The following is a 10,161-nucleotide window of genomic DNA, read 5'->3' on the forward strand; positions in this document are numbered from 1 at the left end:
GAGAGCCGAAGCGCCAAATCTTCCGTCAACGTTGCACGTTATGTAGTCGAGTATTTTGTCAAACCCGGAGACGCGCTTGTCTTCCACATCGCAAAGCGTTCGCACCGGCATGTTTTTATATAAATTAAAAACCAATTATGGAGTATGTCGTAGGGCTGCTGGCTTCTCTGCCTGCCGCGTATAATACTGAAGAGGAAATTCAAAGGACTACCCGTATTTGTGTACATATATTCTAAAGAAAACCAGTGCGTTTTTTGGGATAACGTGGGTATGCGGTGGAACTCTCTAAATAATAGTTTATACCTGATGAGTGACGATTACAGTCCGGACAACCGCGGAACGACCGTCCTACTTTCGCCGGGCGAACTGGAAGTCGTGCACTCGAAGCGGGACAAGACAGCCGACGCGTACGTCCCTACGCACGAGCAGCATCGCCTTATGCGAGCTCTCGGCTGCGAGGAGAAAATCTACGACGTCGTCTGGAATGGCGGTCAGCGCGTCGTCTACACTTCCATGGACCTGTTTCGAATGCTATACAACAAGGGCGTCTTTATTTGACGTCAAAGTTTGGAAAGTTGAGCGAGCACTTTAACAACCCGTTGAGCAGGCGCCTCGGAAGCCTGGCTCTGTACTCGTAAGGAGTCACGTCCGCCGTCGTCGGTCCGTAAATATGTAGCCACACCGAGTCTCGCTCGTCGCTTTCCGACGCCAATCTTCGGTTGGACGCGACGTCGTGGGGGCTTCTTCTCGCGTCGGGCGCGTACTTTACCATGTCCACCGGTACGTTTCGCGGTTCTAAATAACCCAAATTTCTGTTCATTGCAAACACGACAATCATGTTATCATCGTGCGAGCGCCGCTTGTACGTTTCGTAATGTTCTCTGCGTACGCATCGTCTGATTCCTTTTCCGTAATTGCCGCATATTGCCTGCCCCGTGCATAGAGTCGAGCAGTCTCCGTCGTTGACGCAAGACACGTATTCCTTATCGCAATCCATATACTTTTTTGTTTGAAGAAGAGATGACCTTTAAAATTACTATACTCAAGGCTTCGGAAATGAACGGAGTCTATTTTCTGTGGGCTATGATACTGCTAGCATTTAGCGTTCTGGTTCTTTCGCTCACAATCTGCCGCGTCCTGTTTGCCCAAAGAAGAAAACGGAAACCGAAAAAGGAATTGAGTAAACGGGACAAGCTCGTAAACAGCATTAATAACGACAGCGACTTTTCGGACGACTTGTACGAGAACGTTCTATAAATAAAAATGGACATGTTTAGGAGTGCATTCCTGCCTTCTTCGCGAATCGACAATTACAACAATCCCCACAGCACCACCACGGCCGCAACTCCCCCTTTCAATACGACTGTGCATACAACTACGGCTCCCATGACCACTATTACTACTACTGCAACTACTAGTACTACTACTGCTACTACTAGTAGTAGTACTAGTACGAACCACAGACTAGACACCGTCCCACTGACGACACCCGACCAAAGAAACGTAGCATCTAATGCGACCATAGTCTACGACATGATGCTGGCATATTTCTGGAAAAACACCGACAAGAACAAGCGATCCGACATTTACGACAGTCTCACTCTCCGGAACGCGGTGACTTCCGCGAGCGACCATCGAGCCGGTAGCGAACGTCTCTTTAGAAAACACGTTTATGAGGTTTTGGGCAGATCCTTTCCCTGGATCCTTAGCGTCGATAACGTCCGCGTCTGCGTCTCGGACCAGAGATCCGTACTGCCCATCGAGATCCTCATTCCACGCAGGGCGGCCTACACCAACGAGAGCGCAGACTTGGCTTTTGTCGGGCGCGTCCTATACGACCAGTACAAATCGGTGATTGATCCGTACGATCACGTCACGTATTTGGTTAGGAATCACCCCAAGCTCGTGGAACGCTACCCCATGTTCTGGTCCTACGTGTTTCTCAAAAACGTTCCGGCGTACAACGATTACGTGGAAGGCGACTGGAGCGACGAGAAGACAATCTTTTCGAGTCAGACCTATCAGGCGGGCTGGTTGAATGCAGACGCAATAACAATGCTGGCAAGCACAGTCACGAATCTGCCCTTTGGCGGAACGGGTGGCGTCGGCGAAGAGCCCGTAGCCCTGGGCGTGCGCGCCATGTACAACCTGGAGTTATTTAGTTCTGCCTACAACGGAGACTACCTGTTTACGGCCGCCGCCATCCGCAACGCGTACAAGTTTGCCTACGACTCGTGCCTCTACGTTCCGCGCGGCGTGGCCACGGCCGAGCTCCGTTCGCTAAAGAAGAGGGAGGTCCTTCTGGGCGTGCGGCAACCCACCATCTCCGACGTGGTCAACGACATCAACAACGTCAAGACGTCGTCCGTCATGGTCTACCTGGACGGAACCGTGAGAAAGAAGCGCGGCGGCGGCATCGCGAGTGGCGGCGTGGGTTGCCTCAAGGCTTCCGGCCTGCAAGAGGACGTGGTGGAGAAAATTGTCGAGAGCGTCGAGTCGACCGTCAAGACCATACTACCCCGACTGTGCGAGACGATAGGAATTCCGAGCGTGATTGCCAACGCCATGACGGCAACGAAAAAGATTCGGCTACTAGACGTGCTGCGCACCGTGGACAACGTCCTCTTCCAACACAGCGACTGGGAAGAGAGAATAAACAGGGGTCTTGCCGCGATTCCGTCTCTGATCAACAACATAACCAACGAGCCGATCGTCAGCTTTGTGCCGAGCAAAACGGCATACACGCACGTACCCACAGGCAGCACCCTCGAGCTACCCGGCTTTGACAACTCGATTGTGCTCTCCACTCATCTCGATCCCGAAACAAACAAGCGCTTCTGTCCCCTCAAGTTCATTTTACAAGAGCCCTTCCTCTATCTAAACAAGGGGAGCGGGCGTTACTTTACCCACTCGAGTGGAGGTCACCCGATGCCCTTCACCCAGGTAGAGGGATTACGCATACTGTATCACTTTCTCGTCCAATTAAAAAAAACACAACCTCCATTATTTGGCGTGACCTTGTGTGATGAGAGTACTTAAGCGTCGCCCTTCTACACACACAATAAACGTATTGACACCATGGGTATCCGAAATCTTTGGAATACACTCAACGCAGTTTGCAACCGCGCCGTCGAGGAGGAACTGGCACCGTTACTCGAGTCTCAGTTACAGCTCTTGGACGACCCCGGCAGTAACGTCGAGACGGCCACGAACCTCGTTTTGCGGACGTATTTTTCGCCTACGCCGTCTGCGCGTCACTTCGACTATGAGAGCGTGACGTCCTCGTTCGTGATCGGAGAGTCGGCGCGCATTCAAGTCGTCGTCGACGGTAACATTTTTCTACACCACTGCAAGCACTCGCTGACGGACCACCATCTCAAGACGTTTGCGGACAAGATCGATGCCGCACGAGCGATCGCCGACCGAGAGGAACGAGAGCGAGCGTGGGAAGCCTTGAACCTCGAGATTATCAAACACTACGTTCGCGAGACCAACGGAGATCTGGTTGGCGATTACGTCGAAGACTATAGCGAAGACGACGCGTTTGTTCTTCGAGATTTGGACTGGGACAAGGAGTACGAGGCGAGACCGGGCGAACGCTGCATCCGATACGACGCCTTCACGACGGTGTTTCATTGCATATCTAGGACGGTCAAGAGGGTCGTCAAGGGGCTGTCCCTAAACAGGCGTGTGGAAGTTGACGTGGTGGTGGTGTTTGACGGAATGTCGCCGACGGTAAAGTGACCCGAGCAGTACAAGCGTCGCAGTAGAGAGCTGACCAACGTCATCAAAAACTCGTCTGGCGAGGACACCAAGCGAGTTCGGACCATCGAAAATTCGAGACTGCAGTCTGTCCTGAACGGAAGGCTCAAAAACTTGGCACGGTACGGCAAAGACGCCATGGCCACAATCTGCCGATTGACCGCGGCCTCGGACGTGATGCAGCACGTCAGGGAATATGCCACGCTTCTCGAGAACTCACTCTACGCCAAAGAGGTGATTGACGGCTACTCGAACGAGTCGGCTGCAGCGTACCAACTCTCGTCCTTTACGATCCTGCCGCCGTTCTACGTGGGGGAAGGCGACGTCAAGGTCGTGGACTCTTTAATGTGTCCGCCGCCAAACGACGAGCGCTGGGACGTGTCCGTCGTTGTCACCGACGATTCGGACATTCTCCTCGGGGTAGCTGCGGTCGTGGAAAAGATACCCTCGCGAGACGTCTACGTGTATTCGGCCCGCCAGTACAGCGAGAGTAAGAAGCGACAGGACGAACACAGGTTCGAGTTTGGCGGCGTGCAACACGCCGTGTCTCTGCTGGAAAGGTCTCTTCCCAGTCGTCAGGCGGGTTACTACCACATCAAGGACGATCTCTTTACTCGCGCTGTACGCGTCAGTAGTTCCGATCTTCACCCGCTGTCGTTTGTGGTGCCAATCTTGCTGTACGGCGGCTACGAGATGCTCCCGTTTATGATAAGCTCATCTAAAAAGGTGGACGGCAAGAAGGTGGACCTGTTTCGCGCAATGATGAACGCCGCAACGAAGGAGACTAGCTTCTTTGACATTTTACTGGCGGCGGTCGATGCCGCGGCACCTATGGAAGGGTCCACTACGCGGAGGCGAGCGGCCGCAATGTCCAAGGACTGGCCTAAGGCGAACGAGCGTCGGCAGAAAGTAGAGGAGATTGTCACGAAATACCTGAAGCTGCTTCAGTACACCACGCTCTACACCACGCAGCAGGACCGGCTAGCGTGGTACGTAAAGCCCGTAGAGTTTGTGTACGAAGACCGCGTGGTAGAGAGGGACGCGACAACAAACGCTTTCGTCACGTGACCGATCACGACCATGGGGCAGAACAAGGCGTGCCGCGCGAGTCTCGCCGACGTTGCGAGCGTCATAAGGGCCCTAAAGGCCAGCGACGCGTTGGAATCTGCGGTGGACATACGAGCTTACGTTATCGAATCTAGCGGCGAACACCTTGCGGTTTCCAGCGCCATCAAGGCGCTTTCGGCGCTCTACATGATGGGTGCTATGGAGTTTGATGACGACTACGACAATTGGTCGGACGTGGAAGCCCTTGCTGCCGTCTACAAGTGGTACGAGACCCGCTGTCTGTGTCCCTGCATCAAGACGATGGATCTACGACGCGTCTTCTGCATCTTTAGACAGAGCAGCGACTGGTCTCGCACGTTCACCACTAGCCTCATCAGACGGGCCTATAAGAAGAACAAGCGGCGACTGAGCAACCTCCGATTTCCTAGTTTCGACGCCATTTACAACGACATGTTGTGAATAAAAGAACGTTTGTTTGGACACACACACACACAGACGCACACACATAGAGACACAGATGTATAGCAGCGTGCAAGCTAGCGTAAGCGTTTATTTTAGGCAAAGCAGACAAACACAAGCGAAAGCGAGTCACTTCTTGTAATACGACACTTTGTAAATGCCATAGTCGTTGGTGGACGTAATGTTTGACTTTGTAACATCTTTTAATATCTGCAATTTCTGTATAGTGATGTAGTAGAAACAGTCGACGAGCCTCGAGACGACCAGATTGTGTAGACACATCCAATGCTTCTCGCAATAAAGGCGATCTGACACATACTGTCCGTCTTCCTTGGGTTTGATTTTGGCCACGAGCGCCGGTAGAGAGGTGGTCACCTCGTAGGTGCCGTGGTACGTGACTGGAATCACGTCGAAGAAGGATTCTTGTTCTTCCAGGGGATCGAAAGTGTAATCGAGTGGCAAAGTGGTCGTCTTGTCGTTTACATAGCTTTGCAGAACGTGGTGGAGAAAGGGTAGAATTGCATGCACGTTGTGATGCGCCGACGAGTGACGGACGTAGAGGTAGACGTAGTGCTTGGTGCATATCACGTCGTGCACCTTGAGATCGCGCAGCACGTTGATGAAGTTTATGCAGTCCACCACCACTCGGTTGGCGTCCTTGTCCCTGTATGAAAAGACGAGTAGATAGTGGTACGACGAGCTGTCTTTCTGACAACACTCTGCTCCCTCTACGACCGATGGGACGTTGTTTTGAATAAAGAAATTTGCGATAGCGATCCAGATTTTATAGGGTATCGATACCGAAAGGTCCAGTTCGCAATGGAGATAGTCTCGCAGGGTCCTCATTTTTTGTTGCGAAAAGATATCGACGAACGTGACCTGTTTCAACATTTTACTCCCTCGATCGTTCAAATCAGTCACCGAACCTTTTTGTTAAAGGGCAACTCCACTCAAAAAGTCGACCCTATCGAAATGCCTGATATCGCTTTAGGAGGTCAAAATACGGTCATACCCAAAATATCACGTCATGCCGACGCCGCGTTACCGATTAAAGCCAATATTAAAAATGCTCTCCCGGCTCGGTTAGCGGCCCGAAAGCGGGTGAGCAACGCTGGCACCGGGTGAGCTAGTGAAGCAACACTGGGCAATGACGTAGGTCTAGTCCTACGCTCTCGTACGGACGCCGCGAACGCTTCGTTTTCCGTGGCATTCTGCGATTCTGCTGACGGCACGAGGTGTTTACCACATTATCCTGTGTTCTCCTATTTTTATTAGCGTCCAGGCAGTTCCTTTAATTCCAGCATTGCTTCCGCGACAGCGCGGAAGAGAGCAAAGCGGTGCTGCTCGCTCACGCGCGCGTCGTGGAGCCGGAGAGATTCGCCGGTCTCGCGTTGGGCAATGTCGAGCAGGACTTGTAGTTCTGTGGGTTGCACCAACCCGGTGTGCAACCCGGGGCTGCGGTTCCACCAGTTCCCAAGAGACCGGAAGAGACACAAGGTGTGGGTCGGTGCCGTTCGCCGGATAGACTTCGGAAGACCGTTGACTCCGAGCTCCAACGCGAAGCTCTGCTCCCAGCACTTTACGTCAGACACCTACACACGGGATCTGCGGCTGCTGACTGTGGCGGGTTTCACCACGAAACAGGCGTCTTTGAAGAACGATGCGGTGCCGTCGCTGTTCGCGTACCGTCCGCCGGCTGCTCCAGCACGATCGGCCGGACGCAGCAGGTCGCGGCTGATCTAACTAGCGTGCACATAAAGGCACCTTGGCTTTAACAACTTAGACCACTTGTGGATAGATCTGTCCATCTATCTCCCATTATTTCGTTTTCTCGGTCCGCGCGCAAGAAACAAATACAGTCACGCTGCGCCGGCACCGACCGCGTCATATTTATAGCAGTCGGATTCGCTTTTCGGCCGGCAAATTTATAAATACACACTAAAAATTACTACATTTGTTGCATATTACCAAAGTGAAGCGGTAAAGAAAGAAAATGTGCATCTAACCTTCTGTTTTGAAACTCCACGTGCGACTGAGCCGACCTTGTCGGCCCGTCGGCTCAGAAGCGCGGGACCAGAACTAGGTCATGCCGACGACGCGCCACTAGTATCAGTGTTGCCAAGCTGCTTCAACCGGTAGTTTCGGTTTCGCCGTGCCGCCGGACCGATTCTTGCATTCGCGATATCTACAAAACTATGCACACTACCGAAAAACAAATTATATCTCGTGATTCAGGGTCGCCGGCTTCGACTAAACAGATCATAACCCAAAAATGGTAAAAATGGAGTGGAGTTGCCCTTTAATGTATATGGGGGCGTTGGCGGTTTTTTATTTCAAATGCATATGGGCACGTTGCTGTCGTCGTCCTTGCTGCGAGGCGTGGACGTGGATGGATTGGAGAGTAGCGGCGCCATCATCGTGGAGACGTCTTCCATGGTTTTACGGAGCTTGTCTCGCATCGAGTTGGACAACAGGTCGTCGCTGTCGCATATCAGTCTGTTGAGAAACTTTGTTTCGACCGGAACGATGACTTCCACGTCGTCGGCCACGGACCACCTACAACGGGCTAGGAAGAGGCGCAAGGCCGTCGCCGAAACAAACTGCCCCCTAAACAGGTTGTAGCAATTAGACACGGAGGCAAAAGCCTTGAGTAGTTCCTTCTCGAGAAATTTCTTGTTGATGACGCTAATCTCGGTCTCGTCCTCAATAAAGAGCTTGATGAACATGTTCAAAAAGTCGGCTAGTATGCGTTGGTCCACCTCGCACGTGGATATGGCCGCCATGGCGCACTTCGCTCCGTTGGCGTCGCGCGTAGTGTGCATGGCAGTAGACATGGACGTGCACCACGAGATGATGGACGACGACACGCTAGGCGAGATGTGGTGTTCCAGATAGTTGGGCGACTGGACCCAGAGTAGAAAGTCGTTAAAGAAGCGCGAGTCGTACAGGTAGGTGTTTTCGCCGCGGTAGCTCCTGCAGAAACGCGTGTGATAAAACAGGTTGGTGGCCATCCGAAATAGCGCCGTGTTTGAGTAGGTGGCAATTTCTTCCTGGCGCGGAGTGGGTATGCCCTTGGTCATCTTGAGGCACTGTAAGGTGGCCCCAAACATGTCCGAGTCCATCATCTCAAAGTTTAGGCACTGTAGAAACAGACCGAGGTTACGGGGCGAGACGCAACAGGCCTGGCTGTAAAATTTGTTGAGCTCCTGCGTGCCCTGGTCCGACTGTTTGTGCACTTCGACGAAGCGAGAGTCCACGCGCCCGTTGCTCATGCACTGTTCTATGATGGAGGCGATGTTAAGGACCGACACCTCGGTGGCCGGCGCCTTCTCCTTCTGCAGGGCTAGCACGTAGTGGTTGGTCCGCGGCACGGGGATCGTGTCGGAACTCTTCATGATGAGCTCGTTGTGGTCACGCCGCGTCGTAGAGATGGCCGGATCGATGATGTTGACGTCGTCCGTGACCCGCTCGGCCGGCATGACGGTCCGGAGCGTCATGTAGTCGGTGTCGCAGCGGTACACTCCGTTCTCGACGTTACTCGTGTACAACCTGTTGCTCTCTTCGACCAGGAGGTTGATGACGTCCTGTGGCTTGTTGTTTTGCGAAAACTTTACGCGAATGGCCCCGACAATGTTTTCGTTGACGGTGTGTGGCTGCGTGATCCTGTGCACGAGGCTGAGACCGTTGGCCACGTCGAGCCAGTTGTGGCCCATGGCGCTCTCAAACTGAAAGATGGGGTTGCACTTTACGCGCACCGCCGCGTAGTTGCACAGGGATACTAGCATGACCGCCGTAATCTTGGCTGCCGTCCTTGCGCCCACCGCCATACCGCGAGTCGCCTCGCGCGGATGGGAAAAGATCTCTTCGATGTAGAGGAGTAGCAGGCGCAGAATGGCAGTAGCGTACGCGTCCACGTACGGCTTCAGATCCCTGATGACGCGCTGAGTGGTCGACGAGGAAGAGGTTTTCCTAAGTATGTTGAGACTGTTTCGTACGTATTCGATTCCCATTACGCAGTGAAATACTGTATTGTCATTCAGGAGCGTTTGGATGGCCATCTGATCCATGTCGACCGTCATCAGTATGTTACTACCGAGCTCGAAAACGCGAAAGAGCATATCTGCAACCGGTTCCACATCTCCGTTGGTCAGGAGCGTCGTGCGCGCCTTGGTAATGTGCTGCATGAGTTTCTTGGACGAGTAGCCGAGTAAGGTCGACGTGTCGTTCAGGAGCGTGGGCACGTATTTATCGCCATCTCTCCTGTAAGACACGTTTTGATTTCCCCGCTGCCGGAATACGGGTAATAAAATATCGGTGGCGTCTTCGTGATTCACCGAGTGTTGACATCGTCCCTTTTTCAACAGGTCTAAAAAATTTTCTGCGACAGACATTTTTATAATAAACAAAATTGCTACCGCCTATGGGAGGTCGACTCCGCTCCCAGTCGAGGTCAACCTAGATATGGAGAGAATATATATTGCGCACCGAGTAGAGGGCTCCTCTCATTATCGTCGCTATGGCGCACCTCGTTACGGATCCCACAAGCAAGGAAGTCGTGCGTCGCTTCAAGACGTTCGCCGAATGGCGACTTCGCACCAGAGCCACGCCTCGAGACTTTGCCTATGCCGGCCTAGAATATTGCGCTGACCGGAAACACATCTACTGTCGGCACTGCAAATTTCAAGTCGCCGAACAGGACTGGGAGACGCTCACGTTTCACCCGATGGACCTTCACCGCCGAATGCCGTGCAAGTTTCTCGAGCAGTACAGGGACCCGCGGCTGAACGTAGCAAAGGTCGTGTCCGTCTTGCCGAGCTACTCTCACCCGGTCTACAAGAGATACGTCGACGAGAAGATTCGAGCCAAGACCTT

At 53.0% G+C, this 10,161-nt stretch overlaps 1 protein-coding gene across 1 annotated transcript; it reads right to left on the reverse strand.

The window, feature by feature from the left end:
• Positions 1 to 7,615: 7,615 nt before the first annotated feature.
• LOC120846830 lies at positions 7,616 to 9,299 on the reverse strand. The gene is made up of 2 exons (XM_042287595.1): positions 9,039 to 9,299; positions 7,616 to 8,903 (listed from the first exon to the last, which is right to left on the reverse strand). The coding sequence occupies exons 1-2, from the start codon at positions 9,297 to 9,299 to the stop codon at positions 7,623 to 7,625; spliced, it is 1,542 nt and encodes a 513-aa protein (XP_042143529.1). The 3' UTR covers positions 7,616 to 7,622.
• Positions 9,300 to 10,161: the final 862 nt, after the last annotated feature.

The sequence above is a fragment of the Ixodes scapularis genome, unplaced genomic scaffold (genome assembly GCF_016920785.2).
Source record: "Ixodes scapularis isolate PalLabHiFi unplaced genomic scaffold, ASM1692078v2 ptg000005l_1___fragment_1__unscaffolded, whole genome shotgun sequence".
Taxonomy (NCBI): domain Eukaryota; kingdom Metazoa; phylum Arthropoda; class Arachnida; order Ixodida; family Ixodidae; genus Ixodes; species Ixodes scapularis.